Source organism: Chinchilla lanigera, unplaced genomic scaffold, assembly GCF_000276665.1.
Source record: "Chinchilla lanigera isolate Chin_1 unplaced genomic scaffold, ChiLan1.0 scaffold00023, whole genome shotgun sequence".
Classification (NCBI taxonomy): domain Eukaryota; kingdom Metazoa; phylum Chordata; class Mammalia; order Rodentia; family Chinchillidae; genus Chinchilla; species Chinchilla lanigera.
In genome coordinates, this window is record NW_004955424.1 from 12,593,814 (window position 1) to 12,617,761 (window position 23,948).

Consider the following 23,948-nt stretch of genomic DNA (forward strand, 5'->3'; position numbering starts at 1 on the left):
TTTTTGTTTTTTTGTTTTTCTTCCAGTACCAGGAATTGAACTCACGACCTTGTGCTTGCCAGGCAGGCGCTTCCCCGCTAAGCTAAATCCCCAGCCCCTCCACCCCTAGAATTAGCAGGGAAAACAGGGAGGTTTTCCAGAGGAACTGAGGGAGTAAGAATATATGGAGCCTGCTGAAAATTAAAGTTCAAAATTAATTCAGAGAAGGTTTTGGTATTCTTTTTGTTCAGTTTTGGAATCAAGGTTATGTGTTCATTATTTTCTTTCCTGTGTTAAGTATTTCACATTATGAATATGGATAAGTCTCAGAAACAGTGTTGAATGAAAAAATAGTAGCAGAGTAGTAATACTGTCTGATGTCATTTAGATAATGTTTAAAAATATGCAAAGCAGGGGCTGGGGATTTAGCTCAGCGGCAAAAGCGCTTGCCTGGCAAGTGCAAGGTCGTGAGTTCGGTTCCCGGTACCGGAGAAAAACAAAAAAAAACAAAAAAAAACAACAACAAAAAAAAAATATGCAAAGCAATGTTATATATAGTTTATGAGTATATTTCCTATATATCTGTAAAAATATTCAGTGGAGCAATAATCATGGTGCTGTTCACCTGTAGGGTTGAGAAGGTGATGCTGTCCAGCGGGGAAGTGGAGGTGCTTTGTGTGATTTGTGCTGTTTCATCTTTCAGAAAAGACAATTTTTCACAAAATTTTGAAAAACAATAAGACTTGACAACACATAGATGCTCATAATATCCTCTAGACTTTTCTGTATGTTTGAAATCTTTCATTATACACATATTTTAAAAATTGTTTCCCCAGATGATATTTTCTAATTAAAAAATTTTTTTAATTGTATATGTATATAGGGGGTACAGTGTGATAATTTGACATCTGCATACAATTCATAATGATCAGATCAGGGTAATTAGCATCTCCTTCTCTTTAAATACTTTGCATTTCTCTGTGTTGAGAACCTTCAAACTCCTTTCTTTTAGTTCTTAATCAAATCTATAATGAATTGCTCTGAACTGCAGTTATTTTACTGTGTTATAGAACAGTAAAAATTTTCCCTTGTACCTAACTGTATACATATAATTTAATTATATGTAAATATATAGAGAGGAGTTATTATTTAAATCACTATCCTTATGTGGTTTCCCTGAAACTATTATACTCTTCTGAAATATTTTGAGAAAAGATTATAAATTCCCCACCATCTCTGTGTGTAATTAATTTCTTTCTGTTTCTTGCATTGTATATATTTCAGGTCAATGGTGTTTGGTGTATTTGTGACAGTTTTATTTTCTTCATGTTATCTTTCTCACACACATGAAATATCTTTGTTATATTGAATATTTTGCCTTGAATTCTGTTCATTTCATGTTAATATTTCTATTCTTGTTTTGTTTAATCTGTTTACCTTCTATATCATTGCTTATACATTTATGCCAGAATCATTTAATTTCTATATCATTTTATATTATAAATCTTTTGGACAAAAACTGTTCAACTTTACTTTTTTACCCAATTTGAGAAACATTATCTTTAATTTTAGTAATGATGGAATTCATTTGTATTTGCTCTGCCACTGATTGTTGTGACCACTTATTCTAGCCATCAAATGAGTTTTTTGCTGGCATGTTTATGGAGCTTTGTTATTATTTCCATTTCTATTCCTGATTTGTGCTAGAGTGGTTGTTTTCATTAGTCCTTTTGATTTCTTAAGCAGTTTGGAAAGGAAGCATCCAGCTCACTGTAATTACATTCAGATGTATTATTTCACAGTGCAGAGAAGTTGCATTTTATTTAATAAATATCAAAAATCAAATAATAAATATGATTTCCCCAGCCTGGCTTACATAGGTAGAGACTTGTAACATACCATTTTACTTTAGTCTTTATTTGTCATTTTAGGTTTGTATACCCACCAAATTTTGAGAAATAACCTGGAGTCTCACCTGATTTATGAAACCCTTATTAATAGCTATATTAAATTTTAAAATTACTTAGGTTTGTGTATTTTGTGTTTGGCTAAAATACATTGTTTTTTTTGTACTGGGAATCGAACTCAGGACCTTGTGCTTGCCAGGCATGCACTGTGCCACTGAGCTATATCCCCAGCCCTAGAATACATTTTTAAATAACATTCAGCATAGGTGGAAAATCCACTTTTTGGACTCTTGGCTCTCCAGAAATGTCTGTTTTTCCCTTTTTTACGTGAACAATAGTAGGCCCGGTTTTCTTTTCTTTTTTTTTTTTTTTTTGTTTTTCTCCGGTACCGGGAACCGAACTCACGACCTTGCGCTTGCCAGGCAGGCGCTTTTGCCGCTGAGCTAAATCCCCAGCCCAGCCACTTCTTTTCTTTTATGAGTAAACTTTTTCCTTTCCCCTGGAATCATTTGATTTATTTTTCTTATCTTTGGAATTTAAAAATATCTCTAGGATTTAAAAAAAAGTTCTCTGTATGTTTTATAAAATTATTCAAGTAATGCATTAGTATGTTCTTTGTGATTCAAAAATACCTTCAAGAAATTTTTATATAGAATATTTTAAAAGTTCTACAAGTAGTACATGAATGTCCTCTTTGCTCAGAATTTAAACAACACAAAAGTAGAAGTCTTTCTGATGACTCTCAGCCTCAAATCTGTGGCCAGACATAACCTGTGTGAGGCTAGAGCTTGGTGCGAGTTTCTTGGCTTTCTAGGCATATGCGTGCACATAGAAGTCTTCATTTAAAAGTGTTTTCTTGGAGCCGGTCACTATGATTTATGTGTCTGGTCCCAAATTACTTGAGGGGCTGAGGTAGGAAGATCAGTTGTGCCCAGGAGTTCAAGACTGGCTTGGGCAACAGAGGGGGATCCAGCCCCCACCCGAAAGAGCAGGTCTGGGGCTGTAGCTTGGTGGTATAGCATGTTTAGTGTACACACAGTCCTAGGTTCTATCTCCACCACCAAAAACTGAAGCTACAACAAGAAAAAGAAAATGTTTTTGTTTCATGGAGCTTTTCATTAAAAATATAGCAATATTTTTATCCACCATTAGCTTATTACACTTAACAGTTACATTCATTTTTCTGCTGAGTACTGTTGTGTCCTTCATTTAAAGTTGCTTCTGAGTGTTTGCTATTAAGAGCAATGGTACTGTAACAAATCCTCCCAAAGTGTGAGGATTTCTCCAGGGCACCTTGCAGCCGGTGAGCCTGCTGCTTGAAGGGCTGTGTGCAGTCCTTCTTCAAACAGAGGTTGGTGAATTTCTGTTCCTAAAGGCAGAGTTTCCTCAGACCTGTGCAATGCTGGTATTGATCTTTTTGAAGTTCTTACCAATCTCACTCGGGAGGGCTGACTTTTTGTTGTGGCTTTAACTTTTACTTCCCTGAACACCAAAAAGATTGTGACTTTTTTCTCAGATATTTATCGGCCATTTCTTCTGTGCTTTGCTTGTTTAAACCCTTTTGTCCATTCTTCCATGGGCTCTATTTTTCTAATTTATTTGCAGAAGATATACATATGTATGATATTAATCTTTTGAATCACATGTATTTTGCAGATCTCTGTATATTGCATGTATATTGCAGATCTCTTCTCCAGCTGTTTTTCCTTTACACTCTGCTATCTTTGTAACAGAAAAGTGTGAAATGTTGATATTTTAAAATACAATGATCTTTCTGCTGATTTTCAGTTTGTTCCCCTCCTTACGTTTGTCCTTTGTTAAAATAACTGAATTTGTGAGAATTGTGTTTACAAATCAACGCTTGGGTGTATTTATCCATTTCTCCGCTTTATCTTCATTTCTGCCTTTGTTTTATAAGATCTTTTTCTCTCCCCCTTTCTCTTCTTTGGCTTGGTTGTGGCTGGTTTTCTTTTTGCCTTAAATGCTTAATTTTATTCTTGTTCTTTCTTCCTAATGAAAGTGCTTAGGGCTGTGATTTTTGGCTGCATCTAATGTGTTTCCACATATACAGTGATTCTGTTTTGTTATTTTCTGAGTAAGTTTGAAATTATAGTGTTCAGTCTTCCTTAGTCCATTAGTCAGAAGAGCATATTTTACATTCTAAGTGGTTGAGTTTTTAAAAAATGTATTCTTTTGTTATTATTTTGCAGGGTATTTTCAGTGATCTCTGTAATTCTGCCATTTGCGATTCATTGAAGCTTTCTTGGTAGCATAGTATGTAATTATATGTTAGGAGTAAGATCGCATACACATAATAAAAAGTCAAAAATAACAGTAGTTTAAACAAAACAGTTTATTTTTCTCTCACATCAAAGAGGTTTAGTGATAGGCAGAATTCCCACAATGTTATTAGGAGTCGTCTTCTATTTTCCTACGTCCTCCTTTCTCACTGCAGGTTTCTAGTGTAAAAGTCACCCCCCAGACCAATATAGCTGCTAGAATTCCAGTCATCACATTTATATTCCAGGGAGGATAAAGACAAGAGGAATAAAAGGATGGGAAATTCCACACAACAGTTAAACTTAGCTGTACATGTGATTCAAAAGATTAATATCATACATTTCATGTTGAACTTAGCTGGTAAATAGCAGAATTTTATAGCAATTTTAATGAGATAGAAGGGGAAAATGGTTAATAGATAAGCAAACAAGATTCTGCTATATAGCCAGATGTGGTGGCTCACACCTGTAATCTGAGCAGTCCTGTAATCCCAGCACTCAGCAGGTTGGATCATTGGGAGTTCAAGACCAGCCTGGGCCACAAAATGAGCTCAAGGCCATTCTGAACTGCATAGCGCAACCCTGTCTCAAAAAGACCAAAAAAAAAAAAAAAAAAAAAAAAAAAGAGTATGCTATAATAATTTAAGTCCCATCAACACAAGAAAAGAAGAAATATAGCACTGGGCAGTGTCACCTCCTGCCAAAGCAGGGACCTGAGCGTTTGGGCTGAAAAAGGTGAACGAATGTGTGGCTGGTTTCCCTGCAACAGGCCGAGGAGACTGTTGCATAACTAATGATTGCCGTCAATCAGGACGACCCAGCTAAGCCAAGAGAGACAGCACCATCTTTAGTTCCTAGGCATAGGGGCTGGGGATTTAGCTCAGCGGCAAAAGCGCCTGCCTGGCAAGCGCAAGGTCGTGAGTTTGGTTCCCGATACCGGTGAAAAACCGAAAAACCAAAAAACCTAGGCATCATGATATCCTCCCTGTGCTTCCCCACTCTCTCCTTGCCATATCCACGATAATGCTCACCGCAAGATCACTTCTGCCCCGAGGGTGCTGGAGCCCTTGGAGGCTGCTCCCCCACGGCTGCGGTTCAGGGATTCTGCGCAGAAGCAGATGCTGCGCGTGCCAATGAGGATGAGTCCTCGGCCTGGAGCGCACCTGTCTCAGGAGCGAAGTTGCACCTCGTGGGCACAGGATGCCCAGCCTGGACGATTGCTTGATGAGGGGCAAGCAGGCAGCCTGACCCAGGACTCCTCCAGGCAGGCCTCCCAAAATGACAGTGTTCACTGTCCCAGCTTCCTGGCCTGGAGAAGGGAGCAGCCGGCGGAGACTGGCCCCGAGAAACCTTAAATGTGGAAACCTGTGATTTCCAGCAGGCACTTTTGCATGGGCAGGCAGCAGGGCTGTTGGCCCTGTTCTTGATCCTCCCCTGCCACTGCAGGCACCTGGCGCCTTGTGCTCCGGCACTGCCACCCCAGGCATGGTGCACACCTGCCCCGTCAGCCCCTCTAAGACCCTGCGAATGCCTGATATAGAGCATCCCCACGAACACCAGGTCTGCAGGGAGAGAAGGTTCCAGTCCGCACCTTAGGGAGGCCCTGGTCAGACAGCGTGGGTAGAAAATAGATGCATGCAGAAGCCACTAAAAATGCTTACCGAAATAGAAATGAGGGTGCCGGCGAATGTGCTAGGGATGGGGCCCCGAGTGCTGAAGGGAAAGGCGGGCAAGGCTGGCAGGTGCTTCCACTGAAAGCTTCTGGAAGCAACATCCAAGCTGCCTTCTGCCCAGGCAATGGCCCTAACTCGACCCCTGTGCTGGTCCAGCCTTGCCCAGAGCAGCCCTGCTTGCTCTCCGCACCCCAGAGCTCAGGAGAAATAAGCTGGTTCCCTCCCAGGGGCCGCTGCCAGTTTAGTCAGCAGATTTCACAGATCCACTGGCACCCATGTAGCGTCTTATTTTAAGCTTAACATTTAAAGATGGGAACTTTTCCCCCTTTGGTGTGCGGCAAAAAGATCCCAATTTATACACAAGCAGGGCAGCTAAACCCATGCATCAAGGCCGCTCAGAGGCTTCTGCGGTCCCCCGTGCCCTTTCTTCAAGGACCTCCCAGAAGAGCTGCACTGCTGTGACCACTTTTTACAACTGCATTTTGGCTCCTAGGTATCCACTAAGCGGTACATAGCACTGTCCTTTCCACACGTGGCACCAGGCAGAGGCAGGGCCGCCTTGGCCCCAAGGTCTGGCCCTCATCCTGTCCTTTCTCCACTTTCCTACCCCTTCCTAGCCCCCTGTGTCCTGCGCCCTAGGCCACTGCGAGGCATCAGATGTCCTGAACCCGGTTTCTGCTTGGGAGAGGTCTGGCTGTCTCCTTAGCACTGAACTCTCCGGCAGTAGCGTTCTTCCCATCACATCCAGAACTCTCAAAACTCAGGGGTCAAATGTCCTGAAGCAGGGTTCTGAGGACCACGAGCACCTGGTCAGTGAGTCTGGTGCACCTGGGCAGAGCCTGCGTCAGATTCTTTCTTGGGACGTTAAAAGCTTGGATTCGGTGCTCTGAGCCCTGTCCCTTGAGCACTACAGATGATCCCACTGATGTAGAAACCCCAAGTATCAGAAGCTGCCGGCCAGTGAGGGTCAATGCATATCCAGGAGGTGGGAGGGATGTGTCCATGGACCACAAAGGGTTTGCATTACCTCAGGATGTGTCTGCTTCCCTGGACCTTTCTGATGGCTGCTAGCTCACCTCGTCCCAGAGTCTCCTTTTTCACATATCCTGATCCCCATCCCTCCGCTGGGATTGACACCAGCCATTCTGGCCTAATTTGGCTCACACCCGAGGTAATTGGTCCAGTGAAGCTGGAATTGACCAGTCAGGGAGAGATATTTATTTGACACAAGATGTTTTCTTTAACTGGCTGGCATCCTTTATATAGCAACATCTCTAATGCACTAAAGTGTTAATTCCCAGGTCATTAGCCACATAAATCAGAAAGTAGAAGAAAAAAGATGGCAAATCGTTGCATACCAGGCTTATCCAAGGAGAGGGTTTGACAACTGAGTGAGTGAGGTCAGGGGAGGGGTAGGTGACCAGGTCAGGGAGCAAATGTGGAATAGTCTTGCCCATCCAACACTGCTATATGTTCTCAAGAAAGACAGACCACCAACAGGTGTGGAGCAATGCAACGAATGCCCAGAAAAAGGCACAGGAAGCTGGTGAGCAGGTAACAAGGATCCTCAGCTGCAGGGTCAGGAGAGACTTCCTGGAAGAAGGGACAACTGAGCTGAAACCTGCGGGCCAAGGGAGGAGGGTGAGAGGGACAGGAGTTCCTTCTGTTTTCTTGGCAAGGAAGATAATTCTGTATCACACAGTCTTCCCCTGCTGTAGGTTTTACCAAGTTGTCTTCATCCACACCCTGTTTCCTGTCCAGATTTCCCACACTTTAGACAATTGTTCTGTGTATTACTTGAGTACGTCTGTATGGGAGGTGGCCAAGGGGTTGGCATGGTACACAGAGCTGTGACTTATTCCCTGTCCTCACCTTCAACTGCTCATATTTCACTTCTGGCCAAGCAGGCTGGGATGTTGGTGGTGTCACTCTCCCAAATGGAAACCTTGGCTGCCTGCAGCTATTAGAACTCTCTGGGCGGGGGCTTGGGCTGAAGATGGGACTTTTTCTCATGAACCCATGTCCAGATGGGAAAGCCTGGTCCCCTTCCTTATTCTGTCCTGAGCACAGGCTTCCACACAAGCCATACCCTGGAGCCGGGCTGATGGCTTCCAGTGGGTGGGACGATGAGCGTGGCTGCTCAGGGACCAAGGGTGCTAGTGGAGACAGTGCAAGGTGCATTCATCACAATACAGAATTTGGGTCTGAGAAGGACAGCAGAGTCACTCTTTCTCTGTGGCACTCCTGGGCCAGTTAGCGGTAGCTGCTGTGGCATGGTGCACCCACAGCATGGAGGGGACATCTGTAAGCACTCGCCCTTAGGGTGCTGTGGTTGGATGGGGTTGGCCTGCTCCAGTTGAGGTTCTGCTCCTCATGGCCCATCTGTGAGTCATCTGAGTCTGCAGCTCCTGTTGGCCTCGGTTCCTCTTTCGGCCTCCTCGGACCAGAAGACCAGTCAAGGATGTGTCCTTGTGACAGTGTTAGACGTGCAGGAGGGTTTTAGGGCTGTCTGAGGCCACTGAGGCCTGGGCTCCGCAAGGGCACACACCACCCTTCTCCCACATGTCACTGCCAGAGCCAGCGAGACGGCTACCCGAGCCAGGGAGTACATTCCTTGCAGGATGCTGTGGCACAGGAAAAGATGCAGGGAGTGGGAAGAAGCAGCATCACCTCACCCCAAGAAAGGCAACACCCCTTGCAGCTGGCACTGTCATGAGAGGACTGAGGAGATGGGCAACATGGTCATCATCGCAACCCAGCAGAGATCTGGTCCCTGGCCAAGGAGTATTTAAATATTCCTAATAATGAAGTAGCAGAGTTCTCCCAGCTTAGTTGTGAGCCCTGTCCTGTGCCAGGTGCTTTGGGGAAGATAAACCCTGATTCTCTTTTCAGAAGCTACTGTCCTTAGAGAGAGATAACTCTGTTCAAAGGTGACGGTCAGTTTGTGTAATGCAGGTTGTAGGGTTCAGGGAAAGGGGAGTGAACAAGGGCTGGGAAGAAGCTAGGCTGGGAGAGGAGCGACACCGACAACGACATCCAGGAGCACATGCTGCATGCCAGGTTCTTCCATGTCTTTCTTCCTCTCCTGACTGCTCAAGATGTGCCAAGATTGTGCCCAATTTAACAGATGAAGCAACAGAGGCATGAGCACAGGTAACTCGCCTGTGGTCAACACTGGCACCAGCGCTGGACAGTCAGAGTCTGAGTGTTAATTGCTAGGGTCCATGGCCAGACACCTGAGGGGAAGGGGACCTCAGAGATACAGGCAGATGTGCAGAGAGGCCAGCCACCGGGGGACTGGAGCTGCCAAGGGGACACCAGCCATAGTACGAACTATAAATGGGAGCAAAGATAGGATGTGCGATTTGGCCAAGGTCCTGCAGCAAGATCGGGTGGAGGCTGGGAGAAATCCTGGCATTGGCTCCTGTTCCCTTGCCTTCCACTTTCCTTGGTACCGGCAGGTTCTGGGCGCTCTCCACCGTCTGCGCGGCCACGCCTGCAGCGCTTCCCTCTTGGAAGAGGTGCGATCCACTGGCGTTGGAGCCGGGTGGACTGGCTCCCTTTCTATCCATCTCTTTCTTCCTTTCCCCTGCCATGTTCTGGAAAGGGCAGCGGGAGGGAATGTGGGCAGGTTGCACCAGAGATATACATCTGAGAGCTGAAGGGAACATTTATTTTTAATGTAGACTTAAAAAGAAAAAAGGAAGTTATAAAATATCTGCTCTTGCTCCTGGGATTGTGCAGATGGTGCCGCGTTTTGCCTAATAGGGAACGGGGCTGGCATTGCATCTGCTGGTCCCCGCCCTGGTATAAGGACCTGGGAGGCAGCATTCCTGCCCCCAGCCCCAGCCCCAGTGGCTCCCTGGGATCTGTTTGGCAACACAACTTCCCATTCACTTCCTCCTAGCCTTACCCTCTCCAGACTGCCTTCTGCTGACTTCCCAGACCTCCTCGGCCAGGACAGTCACTGCTCCCGTGTCTCCTACGCGCGCGTGTGCGCGCGCACACACACACACACACACACACACACACCCCAAAGCTCAATTCTACCTTCTCCTTTAGTAGATAGTGTGGGCACACTGACCTGCTCTTCTTGGGCCCCTATTTGGATGTTTAATGGACCAAAGTTTCACACAACTACGTGTCTCATTAATCCATCTCGCCATTTTCCTGGGTATATAAAGGACCTTCTCTCACACTTCCTTGTTTGGCGTTTGTGTTGGTTGTGCTTAGGGACCATGATCCCCAGCTCTGCTGTTACACATTGGGAGCAGCATGAGACCTGGGACAGAGACAGTGCTCTATAAACAAGCTGAGGTGGTAACTGAGCCCCTCTTCCGTGGGGCTCAGGGTAAACTGGAGAAGAAACATCCTAAAGTCAGGGATCAGGACACCTGACTCTCTAGTTTTCTCTAAAGGATCACTGAATTTCTCTAAGTCTTAGTGTCCCCGTTTGTAAAATTTGAAAGGTAATCTCTATTTTTTCTGACCCTCAGAATTATGGTGAGGTGGTGACATGGGAAAATGCTTGGCAAAAAAATCAATCTCTTTAAGAACCATGAGGTTTGTTATAGCAGTTGAGGTGCCACACAGACACCAGGCTTACGTTAGGGCAGGAGGTGGGGACAGGAGGTGGGTGGGAGTTGTCCAACAAGGTGAAAAGCTCATGTGTGCAAAGCATGTGTGCGCATGCATGTGTGTATGTGTAAATATAGCCTGTATACTAATGAAATTTAGCGCTATGGATTTTTCTGGAAAACATTTGATAATACTTTTTAAAACTCATTCCACAAATAAAGCAAGTGAAGGTGAAAATGAGACACAGAGGCACCTAGGGAAGGGAAGATGGGATGAAGCCGGGAGTGAGCTCTGGGCCCAGAACATGTCCCGTGTGGGTTTGTACCCTCGGCAGATGTGGCAGTGGAGAGTGGCCTGGGTCTCTGGATGGTCAGTGCAAGGAGAGCTGTAGGTAATAGTCCAGGCTCTGCAAACCAGTTGCTCAGAAGTGTAATTTCTGACTTGAGACCAGAAAAAGTTCCTACCAAAAGGATTCATGCAGAGGACCCTGTTACACAATGAGCAGAGTCCTCTGAGGTGTGTTATGTACATGTACCAGCGCGCCACTGTGAATGTGGTCATTATGTATTGCAAACATGTACTAATAAAAATTAAAAAAATATTTCCCTAAAAAGTACCATGGAGGCGGGGCAGATGAGCAGCGTCCTGGTGAATAGTTATGTGGAAAATGCAGGGAGTCCCTGGGGCTGTTGTTCGCTGGGGATGACATGCCTAGTGACCCTAGCACACTTGAGGTGGATTCTGGATGATAAAACAGTGCAGTCCATAGCACATAGTGCTGTGTAAGCTCTAGATTTACGGGACGGGTTGATATGTGCCACACTAAACACTGGGCGGCAGGGATTGCCCCAGGCTTGCAGCCTCTTCTCTCTGTTCTGGCCCTGAGTAGGAGGAGTGCTTGGGTCCCAGGCAACTAACTCCTCAGTATATTGGATCCCATCACAACGAGTCTATCTCTGTTGACTTCACACCTTCTACTCCGAACCTGAGAATAGAATTTTAAACAGAAGTGAGACCTCCAAGGTCAAGCCCTTCTACAGGGTAGAAAGCTAGAGCCCCAGAGGGAATTGTCTTCCCTGAGAGACCACAAGAATGGAGCCTTAAAGTCCCCTGACTTTCAGTCCAGTTCCCTGAGCTGCCACTGCAAAGACAAACTGAACAGAAATCTTATTCTAGGAGAAAAATCTCATAAGAGAACTCCTTGTTGGCGCTACAAAATGGCTTTACATTATATAATTTTATTCAAACTGATATGGGCCAATAAATAGAAATGTGTGTGTGTTTGCTGTTATAAAACATTTTAATGTTTAAAACATGATTTACTAATGCTGCTGAAGATGTCTAGAATTTGATTTACTACATAGTATTGAATGTTTATACTTGTTCCTTGCAGAAATTCTTGCCAAAGAGCCATTTTATCTATAGGAATAATAAATAAGTCAATATGTGGATGGTTGTGCACATTTTTTTCCCATATGCAGGGTACTTGGTAGATGTTATTTTGCGCACTAACACTTAAGAGGTAATCTTGAGTCCATATACATGGACCCCTGAAGTCCAAGGCACGGCCAGGGTCAAGATCACAGCTAATCTTGACCTAAACCAAAAAAGCAGTCAGTGAGGCTAGCTCTAGTGCTATTTGGGAGTAATGGATCCACACCTGTGTGTCCATTCTTATGCATGTATCTGTTCATTCATTCACTCAACAACCGTTTATGAGACACCTATTTCCATTTAGTAGATTAAACATGGTATACGTTTTCACGTCACCAAGTCCCCCAAATTCTATTTATAAATCACTTAAAGCATTTGAAATAATTACTCTTTCATCCACCCAAAAATCCTCTAGGATGGCTAGGGCACAAAGTTTAGGTCACCTGAGTGAACATGAAGGTGTTCCTTTGTTTGTGAGTTTATTTTTATTGGCTCCTCTAAATTAGGGAAAGAATACCTATCACCTGCTAATAAGAATAGAGAAATTCTTAAGAAGAATTTGAGAAAGTAGCCTGGGATATGCTCAGAGAAATTCACAGTAAATAGTCAGGCCATAATACAGATTTCTTCATGCTTGGAGACATATATATATATATATTTGTGTATATAGCTATATATGAGTTTTTCTGTACATAAATGGAACTAGGCTATAATATAATCCTGCATCTTGATTGTTTTCGTTGTACTATCTCACCTTGGGCATGGGTTTGGACAGGTCCGGCTCACTCTTGTTCACAGCTGTGTGTTTTTTCAGTGCAGAAGTGTGGAATATTTCTTTTGCCATCTTCAGCCTTGTTCCTTTCTTGGTCTCTTAGGTTGTGGGTCTTCTCCTGCCCAACCAGACTCTGGCATCCACTGTCTTCTGGCAGGTAAGGGTTTCCACAGGCAGAAGGCTCCTCAAGGAGGGATCCAGACGAGTGTTGGTTGGGAACTTCCTGCCCCAAGGTCTCTTGCTCTGTTCAGGCCCCTGCTCCAGCCCAGACACCACTGGAGGAAAAAAGCAAGACCTTGGCCTAGCTGAATAGGCTTCCCGCAGCCCAGCATGCCTTTGACCATTATATGTCACTAACCTTTGGATGGAGGTGATGAAGGGACTGGGTGCCTTGCCTGTGTGGCAAGGTGTGTGGCATGGTGTGTTGGTGGCAGTACACTCTGTCTCTTGATTGTATGTCTGATGGCCAGTAATCTGAGGTTCTCAGCCTCATTTAGAAATCAGTTCATCCCAATCTGTAGATGAAGATCAAACCACTCCCATCCCGAGGTAGTGAAGTGCATCACAGATGCTCCTCCTCTGTTCATGAGACCAGTCCAGTCATAGATCCCTGAAAACAGCTGAGAATGACTCTTTGTGTCTCTGTGGAGGAAGGGGATGGAAAGAAAGTCTGTCTTGTCAGATAAAATATTAGAGAAGCTTCCCTTTATAAAGTTGCTGAGTGTCTTTATACCTGGGCATTGACGAGGCACACACCTGGAAGTTTGGAAAAAAGGGCAGGGCTGTCAATTATTCCACCTTCTGGCCAACAGGTACTATGTTGAGGGCGATGCGGCAGAGGCGCTGGGGCAGCGGATGTCACAGTGCCAAGAGAGGGCCCTAACTCTGCATGGGCTGGGCTGGGCTGCTGTAGTTTGGCAGGAAATGAGGGTTTTTCTGAGACAACACTTCCAGGGCTAATGGTGGCGTAGTCCTGGGCAAACTGGGTCAGTCGGGCATGCTAACCAGTGTGGTGGAGCTGGAGACTGCCCTGTGTCTTTCTGGGTATGTGTGGCCTTCCAGGGATGTAACCACACCTACCCTGATATCGTCTCTCCCTGCTGCCTTCCAGTGGCTGAACCAGAGTCACAATGCCTGTGTCAACTACGCAAACCGCAACGCTACTAAGGTGAGTGTCACTGCCCTCCCCTAGGGGTGGGTCCAGACGGGGGGAGCCCAGTGCTCCCTACACTGTGACAAGTCGCTGTCACTGGTGTTAGTAAATAAGGTCCTCTTGTAGGACCTTATTTACACTGCCAGCTCCTCCTGCAGCACAACAGAGCCACCTTACGTGGCTAGAGCCAACTGGAGCCTCCAGGCAGGGCCCGGCTGCTGGGGAGGCGCTGCTGGCGTGAGGTACAGAGAGCCTGTAAAGGAGGGTGTCGGGGGAGTCATTCCCCTCCAGTGTTCTCCAAGCTGCCTCAGTGCCCCAGCTCCCAGACTGCTGTCCATAAAGCTTAAGGGCTGCTCATGAGGGCCAGGGGTCTGAGAGGCTGGGCACCTTTTCCCTCAGGTCCTCTGCAGCCTGGAACAAGCCCATGGTAGATGTCTGGTCAGTCTTCTGTTGTCCAGGAAGGGCTGCTGAGTCCCTGCTTTGCTGGCAATGCCGCCTCTCTCCCTGGCCAATTCTTTGCTTCAATCCAAAGGCAAAGTGCAGAGAGGAGGAATCCAGGTCCCTGTTGGGGGCTGTCAGTTTGGGAAACGGAGGACCTTAGCATTTTCTGATGCTGGAGGAGAGGTGGATGGGGTTAGATGCATGCCTGGGCAGCAGGAACTTAAGGCTCGTCCTAAGACTCAGGATGCCGCCCCACTTGTATACACACAGACTAAGGCTGTCTTACAGGCTTCATGTGCACGCCTCTCTGCTGGGCTGGCTCCTGTTTACTTAAACCAAATGTCTCCAAGATTGCAATTACAGTAAAAGACATGTTCCTTAGCTCCCCTACCTCTTAATTTTCTGTATTGGAACTTGGGATCTATTTTTGCATAGAAATACTGTCACTTATTGACAAGGGATCCCAGCAGTTGCCTGTGCTAAGGAGACTTGTGAGAGCCAGCCAGTCACCAGCCTTGACACCACCGTACCGCCTAGACTGCCCCCACTGCTAGACGCACACTACCCTGCCTGCACTGGAGGCCACTGCCCAGCCATAGAGAAGCCATTCCGGCCTGGCTTTCCCAGCCTCCAGCCATCAGCCTGCCCGTGACTGCTCTAGATCAGGGCAGAAGGGGAGCAGGTCCTTCCACACCTCCCTGGATATTGCTGCCTTGTGTCTGCACTTCTGGGGTGATTGGTGAGGGCGGAGTGTGGAGCGTTGGGTGCCCAGTAGGCCTGCAGTTCTGCATCTGTCTTCCAGCCTTCCCCAGCATCCAAGTTCATCCAGGGTTACCTCGGAGCTGTCATCAGTGCCGTCTCCATCGCCGTAAGTAACTCCTTGCCCCACCCCTCAGTCCGTAGCTTTTGGCCCCACTTAGCACTGTGGTGGAACCTTGTCCCAGGGCCAGGGCTGGAGAGGATGCAAAGATAGGGTCTGTGGGAGCGGTAGAGGGATGCTTGCTGGCAGGGGAAGGACAGCCAAAGAGCACAAACCCATGCTCCAGGGTTTAGAGGGTGGTGGAGCTATTGCTCTTCCTCCGGCTCAAGGTCAACATGTTTGCCCTCAATCTTCCTGGAGCTGCTGGTCCTCATGCTCAGGAATGCCATCCACACTCTGTTGGCCCATAGGCTGACTCACCTTTGCTCTTTGCCTGAGCTCCCAGTCATTCCCCCTGCATAGCCATACTCATGTGATTATTGTCCAGCCCATCTTGAAGGTCTATAGGCGCCCGAAGTCGAGGACATTAGGCTCACTCTGAGCCTCCACAGAACTCTGAGAGTAGGGGAGTTTGTAGACTGACTGAGCAAATGGGTGGGTCCCTGTTCCCAAAGAGGGTAGAGAACCAGAGACATAGCTAGGGAGCTGGGCCAGAACCAGAGGGGAGGCTCTAACTTCTAGGACCTAGTCCAGCCCTGACCCCTGTGGCTGTGTCTGGCACTCTCTACATCCCTGCTGGAAGGGCTCCTGTGGCCGACTCTAGAAGACAAAATCTCCTTTCACAGCTTTGTTGTTTCATTCATTATATAATGCATTCATATAATTGGTAAGAAAAAACTAGAAAATGCAAATTAAAACACAAAAATAATAAAATAATTTATATATTTTCAATCTTTTGGTAAAACCCCCTTCCTGGTGCTATTAAATAAATGTAATGGTTCATGACTACGTAATAATGCATTGTATACTATAGGACACTCAATTTTGTTGTTCCTCTAAAGTAAAGAGCTTGGGTTGCCCTGAAATGTCCTGATTTATTTCACTCCCACACAGACCAAGTCACTTCCAAATGGCTGTTAGTGTGCATCCCAGCCATCACATGCCCAAGATCCTTTTCCTTCCCTAAACTCTTACATCTTACTGCCAGTGGGAAGCCACATGTTGGCAAACTTATGTAGATGGCTCACTGAGAGACTGTCACCCCACCCTCGTGGGGCCCTGAAGCCCAGCATGGGACTTACGTTGCTGGGAATCAGACAAATTGGGGGTTTCTGCTTTATGGGGCTTGCTGAGCCAAGGTCAGGGCCTTTCCTGAGAGGGAGGAGGGCTCCTTAAGATGAGAGGAGCTGATCAATGGTCTTCCTGGGGTACCAGCTGGAAAACCCCCTTTCCTCCTTGGAGATGTACAGATGGAGTGGGAAGAGGGGGAGGTCACAGTGGGAAGGAAGCTGTGACCCTGAGGAGGTTGAAGGAAGGGGATCTCTGTCCTGGTGTGGCTTCCTTCCCCTACAAGTCTGGTGCCCTGGAAACAAGAGTTCTGCTTCTGTAGAGAGCCCTGGACTCTGTGTCCATAGTCCCCATCACCCAAGGAACCGCAGTCATGCCATACAATCACTTTGCAGGGTCACAGCTGGCCCAGGTGGGTGGGTGGGGCTTCTGGACTGGGCCCATCAGAATTACCGTGAACTTGGGCTGTCCAGGGCTCGCAGAGCGGAGGTCTCTCCAGCAGGGCCGGGAGGCCTCGCTCTGGGCTGTGCCGCTGTGGAGATGCCCTCCTCCTCCCTCCCTCCTCCATGTTTGGCCAGAGTGCCCTGGAGGAGGCTTTGCTGGCCACCCCAGCCCATACTGCACTTCCCCAGCTCAAATGCAAGAAACCTCTGTGCTTCCCACACTCTCAGCTGTGCCCCATGTCCCTGTCTTTTATTGTTCCACAGCCTGAGACTCGTCCCCAGCTGGATTACAAGTTAACCAGGGACAGGCTGCAGGTCTCCTCAGAGGGGAGCACAGAACACTGCTCCATAAATACTATTAATTAGGCTGCTGATTGATTGCTGGCCTCGGGAGGCCCCTCTCCTCTCCCATCCTCGAGCCTTAGCGGTGGCAGCGGCGGGTCTCTCTGCCTGACGTCTTCACACAGTGAGGGGCTCACTTCGGCAGATGGAGTGGAGTTTCTGACTTGGAAAATCTGCAGCTCGCTTGCTTCTCTTTTGTGTATATAAATCACAAAACCTCCAAAGAAACAGGCTTTATTTTATTTTCCTTTCCCTTGTTCTCTGGAACCCTGGGCCCTGCGGCCTCATTAACTGATCTCTGCTTCAATTAGTGACAAATCCCCTCCCAGGGTGAGCCTGTTAGGAAGAGATGACCTGCAAACAAGTGTCACGGCCCCAGTGGTTGGCCTGGCTCTGGCATTAATTAAAACGAGTCCCTACAAGCAGGCAGCCTGGATGGGGCTGACAGGCTGAGAGCAGGATCTAGGGACTGAGGTGACAGGAGTGGAGGCCAGGCCTTGAGAAGCCAGCATCTGGACCCTGAAGCGTCCTCGCTCCCTCCCGGAAGAGCTCCTGGCTTTGGCCAGCACCCCCTCCCCAGTCAGGCATCCCCGGTCTGCGGGCCCCAAGTGAAGTCTCATGCTGGCTCCAAGACCACCAGGGTTAGGAGCCTTTCAGTGAACCTCCTAAATAGATTTGGCAATGTCTGATTTCTTGCCTGAGAATAAAAAAGAAATTCCGTCTTCAGTTATTTTTGAAATCTAACAGTTTGCTGTCTTTTAACAAAGGAAGCCTCTCTCCGTCCTCATTGTGTTTTTGTCCTGGAGTTTGTGCTGAATGCTTTTGTGCTCAGCTCTCCCTGGCTCCACCAGGGCAAGAGAGGGGTGAGATCCCCGCAGGGGCCGGGGCCACAGCTCATGTGACCATCAGCGGGCCGACGGGAAAACCGAGAGCGCTGTGTGGTGTGGTCAGAATTTTTCTGGTGAGGGTGACTCTAGGGCAGGGTGGGACCAGAAGGACGCGTCTGTCACAGTCAGTGGGTTGGCTTGTAGGACAGACGGAGAGAGAGGCAGGGACAGTAGGGCTAGAGGCAGAGTGCGAAGGCGCAGTGGGCGTGCAGTGGCCCGCAGGAGGAGAGAGGCTGGTTCCAGGCGCTGTTGAAAAGTGAGTGTCTGCCGTTGGGGAGCAAGGGCGAAGGGGTGATGGGGACAAAGCAGAGAAGTGGCGAGGGCCAGTAGGACGTGCTGTAAATGCCTTGCCGGGGAGGTCACGGGTCACACCAGGAGCCTCACCTGGTTCAGGGGCTGGGCGTGGAGGAGCCTAGGCAGAACTGGCTGGAGAAGTCATTGTGGGCAGGAGGGATTTTTCAGGTACCGCACACACCCCTCATGGACACAGCGTCCTGTGAAGGGCGGACCCAAGCAGGGGAGGAAGACTCGGGGCCGGAGTCCTACATGAGCGGTCAGGTGCCCGTTGGTGGAGCCAGATGACGGGGATGCCTCATTCCTTGAACGCTTCTCCTTCAGCTAGGTCTCAGCTGGCTGAAGTCTCCCTTGCTGGGCAGTACTGACATCCATTTCCTGAGGTTCTGGCCCTGAGTGGGTTCTTTCTACATAGAGTGCAGTAGATATCTGTTAGCCTTTACTACCAGACCTGTACCTTCCTGTTCTCACTGTTGACTGGTGATTCCATGACAACTCACCATGTCCCCTCCATGGTCAGACTGACAAATAACCATAGTAATAGCACCAATGGTTAACACTTAAGAAATGCCTACACCATGCCAGGCACTCTTTAGGTATTTGCCCCCATTTTTCAGATGAGGAAACTGAGGCACGGAGTGAAGTCAGTGACAGAACCTTCCCAGGCTTACTCACAAGCTCTTCGTGACACAAAAACCCCTTTTCTCGCTGCTGTCCCTGTGGCATGAGGAGGCCAGAAAAGTCAAGCAGTGTTTCATCTTCCGTGCTGGAGGAACTGATACCATGCCCTTGATGGGCAGGTTCTCCCCAGGTACCCTGAAGCAGTGGAGAAAAGTTTGTAAGAGGCCTGTCAGACCCTCTCTGACCAGCCCTTCAGACCCCAGGCCTCTGTTTTCTGGCCAAAGTCAAGTCAGCGGTGTATCCCTGTCCCTGCTCCAGAGCATGCCCTGCCTCCTGCAAAGACAGGCCCTGGCTGGCTCTGTGGCAGAATGGACCCCAGGCCCTTCTGTTCTTCTCAGGGCCTGGGGGAAGGGGATTCAGCACCTGTGAATTCTGGACCAGACTTGTCTCACTGCTTTCGCTACGAGAGGCTGCTGGGTTGGAGGGGCCGTCACATGGACCCCATGGCAGAATCCGAAGTGTTCCAGAAGCCTGCAGATGGTGATGCTGGCAGTGGCGAGTCTGGCAAGAAGCGTGGCTCTGCATCTATTCTGGGGAGGACAAGTTGCTGGCCCCCTCTTACATGGCGGGGTCTGATGTAATTGGTTTCCTCTGCACAGGTGTCTGTGGGGCTTGGTTCAGGGTCAGGGTGAGCTACTAGCAAACAAACCACCGAGCTTCAGCTGGAGCTGACTGGTGCTTCAGCCTGTGCATAACTCTGCCTCCACTAGCTTGGCCACTTTGCTCCTGAGCCCATTGCGGAAAAGCAAGCTAGAGGGCCATTGACCTCCAGGGAGGGTCCTGGATCCACTTGATAACCAAATTTAGTCTACAGAGCGCGCCCTCTGGTGGGTATTTTTGGTACTTCAGAGCCCCAGCCTTTGGCCTCCACCTCCCACACAAACCCCTGACCACTCCCGCACTATTAGCGGTCACTCAAGAGTGGGTCTAGATTCTGACCTCATGCCAATCCTCCTGTCACATATGCCCTCCTCACAGGCAATTATCCATTCTCTTTTGTGGCCCTTGTTTCTTCCTGCCTCAGAGATCACTTGATTTATTCTAGAAGCATTTTTTTTTTTTTTGTCTTTGAGACAGGGTCTCACTATGCAGTTCAGGCTGGCCTTGTGCTCAAATTTGTAGCCCAGGCTGGTCTGGAATTCACAACAATTCTCCTGCCTCAGCCTCTTGAGTGCTGGGATTACAGGCATGGGCCACCACACCCGGCTCTCTAGAAGCATTTTTTAAGCCCTTACTCATTTCACCTTGCACTCAAATTCAGTGAGAAATAAGAGTACTGTGCCCTAGTACTGAAGGTCTATTGGGAGACATAGATCTTTAGTAAAGAGAGTTCACAGGTAAAAGCATTTCTGTGCTACTAAGTTTTTACCTCAGATAGTATTATTTTGATTCAGAAACTTGTAAGAAGATAAACAAGTATGTCCTAAGATACTGTAATAGGCACATACAAGAAAAACTTCCAGACTCATCTCCCCTGTCAGAGGGGGCCCTGAGCCAAGAGTCCTGACATTTAGGCTGAAAGCAAGGGAGTCACAGAGGGACAGCGCTCGAAGGCCAGGGGTGAGGGTGGAGGTGGGAATTGGCTTGTGAAAGGAACGGCGGATGGCCGGGTGCCTGGAGCCCTGCTTGAATGGTCGCGCAGGGTTTGTGGCTTCTAAGTGCTGTAGACACCCCTGAAGGCTGTTAAGCAAATCTATATGTTCAGGCTGGGGATATAGCTCAGTGGCACAAGCGCCTGCCTGGCAATCGCAAGGTTCTGAGTTCGATCCCCAGTATGGCAAAAAAAAACCCAAAACAAACAAACAAACAAAACAACCCACCAAAACTCTCTTGAAAAAAAAAAAAAAATCTATATGTTCAGGTTACTTTAGCTGCTGAGTGGAATAAATGGGAGGGACAGGACTGCAAGCCGGAGACTGGTGGGCAATCATGTGGAACGAGGTGGTGAGTGCTAAGCAGGAACAGAGAATGTAGAGATGCATTCAAGATGTCCAGGAGCTAGAACAGGGAGCCGTAGAGTAGATGTGGGCCCAGAGAGGCTCTGGTCCAGCAAAACCCCAAGGTGTCTAGCAGGAGGAGCTGAGCTGGTAGTGGGTGAGGTGGACAGGGATGGATGAGGCGGAGCTTGACACCCTCCAGTTGGGTGGCATGCTGACGCCCTCAGGAACAGAGGCTCCCCCAGGCAGTGGCCTGTGTGGCTACAGCAGACGATGCAGCTGGGTGAGACAGGAATGTGGCCGTCACTTTGGCCCCATGCAGTACCTCCTTGGAGGAACGAGGCTGCTCTTTACCTAGAAAGATGTTAAGAGCAGCCTCTCTTGACCTAGAAAGATGTTGATATTCGAGGATGCTGCGCTGGCTGGGTAGCTCACGACACTGAAGGTTTTGTGTCATGACTCCCATCCCCACCTGCCACTCTTGGAGCTGGTCAGCTCCTTTCTCATATTATGGGAAACTGCTCTTGCTGAGCAAGCAGCCAGTCTTAAGTGGCATGCAGACATTAAGCATCATTCCTTGAGAAGGGCAATTGGAGAGTAAATAGTACATTGTTAAGAGTGACGCTTCGGAACTAGCATGAATGGGGTGAGATTGAGCAAGGCACATGTATGTATCTGAGAACAGGCCAAGATGCCCAAGCCCAGGGCAGGGGCCCGGGGTCAGCAACATGGGAGGAGACCGGAGTTAGGAGTCCACCGAGAGGCAGAGCAGTTACCCCATTCACCGGCCAGCAATGGGCCTAAGGGTAGGGATGGTGCAAACACAGAGGAGGCAAGTGACTATTACTCTCCTGCCCGAGGTCCCAACCCAGGTCCTACTACCCCAGCACCTTGGACAACCACAACCTGGGAAGGAGCCCAGGGTGGGCTGCAGACCAGGGACTGGGTGCCCGTCTGTTCTGATTCCTCAGGGCCTCTTGGCCTGGAACATTTGGTAAAGCCCATTAAAATTAAAAAGCAAAGTGGCTGGGGGCTCAGAATGCCAGCTCGTTTTCCCTGGCATGGTGGGTCCTGTTTAAGGGAACCAGCTGGCATTAATGGCACACAACTCATCATGAACAGCAGCTAGCGATCAGAAAAATCAGAGCTAATAATCAGGTTTGGGAAAGATAATGAGATATGGAACAATCACTGCTGAGGGTCCCCTAGGGTCTGTTTTAACAGCCTCCAAATAAGCTACAAAATAGAAATTAACCAAACAGGGGCTCCATTTGGGCAGAGGGGGAAAACAAACAAGGTACAGATTTGCACAAGAATTCCTCGTGTGGCCAAGCATGAGCCTAGAACCCATGGGACATCACCTATAGCCTGAAAGAAGCCAGGGCCTTCTCTAAGTGTTCTGCTCTCACTCTGACCACCAGGCCAGTGAGGCTGCCAGGGGGAGGAGGAGGAGGAAGAGAGAGGGATCCAGGGTCAAGGCTTTTCTCTAAGCAGTGGCCTCTGTTCCTCCCTGCCCTCCTGCCATACCTCAGCTCTGCCTACCCCTGGGAGGCTACCATGGGGAAGGTTCCAGAAAGCTCCAAATCTCCTTAATGGCTTCTGGAATGGCTCCTTCTCTCCCTTCCCCCACAGACTTCCTCATGTTTCCAAGGGAGTGTGTGGGGCTTTGAAAAGCCTCTGACTTTTAGCTGGTGGGCATGGGTGGCTTAATGGCCCTATCTTCTGTTTTCCACTCCTGTGGACCCCCTTTGCCAGGGGATCTCTTGCTGTGCACGAGTGCACATCACAGAATCATTCCTTAAAAAGAAGGACAGTTGGAAAGTAAGTAGGGAACAGTTGGGATTGAAGCTTTGCCTAAGGTCCCATTGCTAGTAAGTGGCACTGGTGTCGAACTCAGAGCTGGACCCGAAAGAACAGGTGTAGCCTGAGTTGGGGGTCAGAGTCCAGACAGAGGGACCACCACGGGCAAAAGTCCTGAATCCAGAGACTCATGCCGCACCTGGCATGTACAATGTGGCCTTGCAGGGCTGCGTGTGTGGTGCAGAGGGGGTTGCACCTTCTTGTGCAGGCTGTGGGACAAAAATTGCCGAGGGAGGATGACCCCTCTCTGCTCTTCCTCCGGTCCTGCCCCCGTCCTCCCACAGGCTGCTGCAGCAACATATACTACTTCTTTTTTGTTTGTTTTTTCCTTTCCAAGGTGGGCCTTAATGTCCTGGTTCAGAAAGCCAACAAGTTCACCCCAGCCACCCGGCTTCTCGTCCAGAGATTTGTGCCATTCCCTGCTGTAGGTAAGACTTGCACAGACATCCTTATGCCACACATGGGGGAGGGCTGCAGGCTCTCAGCTGTCCGCATCTGCCCTGATGCCCTTCAGGCTCCAACTGGGGAACTGGAACAAAATGTATGCAGGGATAAGAAGGTACAGGGGTCCACTCACCAGCTCCATGCCTGGGAGTTGGCTTTTAGCACAGAGATTCTTGGCCTGGGGTCCCTAGACCCGCAAGGATCAGTAGATAGAATGTAATGGATATTATGAACTTGGAAAAAATTATACTAGCGTCTACCTAAAATTTAACATTTCCTTCTGCCATGAATGTACGTAGCAAACCACAGTAAGAAGCAGGACCTCTGGCTCTGTCACCAGTAGAAGTTGCAGATACTTTCATGTCACATCACAGTTGTTACTCAGAGATCCTAAAATATCACATATGCTCAACACTAATCCAAAATTGTATTGAATACATTGACTGCTAGATCGTATTTTTAATTCATTACTTAAAACCACATCTCTTAATCACAGTTTTTAAATTTTGGATAACTTGTTTCAGTATAATCTTTTTGTCCTCCTATGAATTTTGTTTTATACATTTAGCAAAATTATTCTGAGAGGGGTTCATAAGCCTCGCCTGACTGTCATAGGTTCCTGGCACAAAAGAGGGTTTGAGGTTCTGCTGGGCCCTGGGGCTGCTGCAAAGCTCAGACTGGCTTTTAGGCAGCTTACACCCTAAGGAAAAATTTTCCAAAAAAGAAATAATATCAAAAGCAGTGCCCAGTTAGTCATCAGAATAAAGGTATAAGTGAATGCTTGAATCCTAAACCAGAGTTCCCTCCTGGTGGTACCCGAGGACGAAGAGGGCCTGGGTCCAGCACAGGGCCCCAAA

The 23,948-nt window shown here is 48.1% G+C and overlaps 1 protein-coding gene across 4 annotated transcripts in view; it reads left to right on the forward strand.

Moving 5' to 3' along the window:
- The window catches only part of Sfxn5 (sideroflexin 5), a 113,254-nt gene that overhangs the window by 47,829 nt on the left and 41,477 nt on the right, over nt 1–23,948 (forward strand). For all 4 annotated transcript variants that reach the window (XM_005385576.2, XM_013514690.1, XM_005385578.2 and 1 more), the window contains 4 exons: nt 12,726–12,779; nt 13,734–13,790; nt 15,019–15,084; nt 22,985–23,075. In XM_005385576.2, the coding sequence (XP_005385633.1) occupies nt 12,726–12,779; nt 13,734–13,790; nt 15,019–15,084; nt 22,985–23,075 (268 nt within the window). The remainder of the gene's footprint in view (nt 1–12,725; nt 12,780–13,733; nt 13,791–15,018; nt 15,085–22,984; nt 23,076–23,948) is intronic.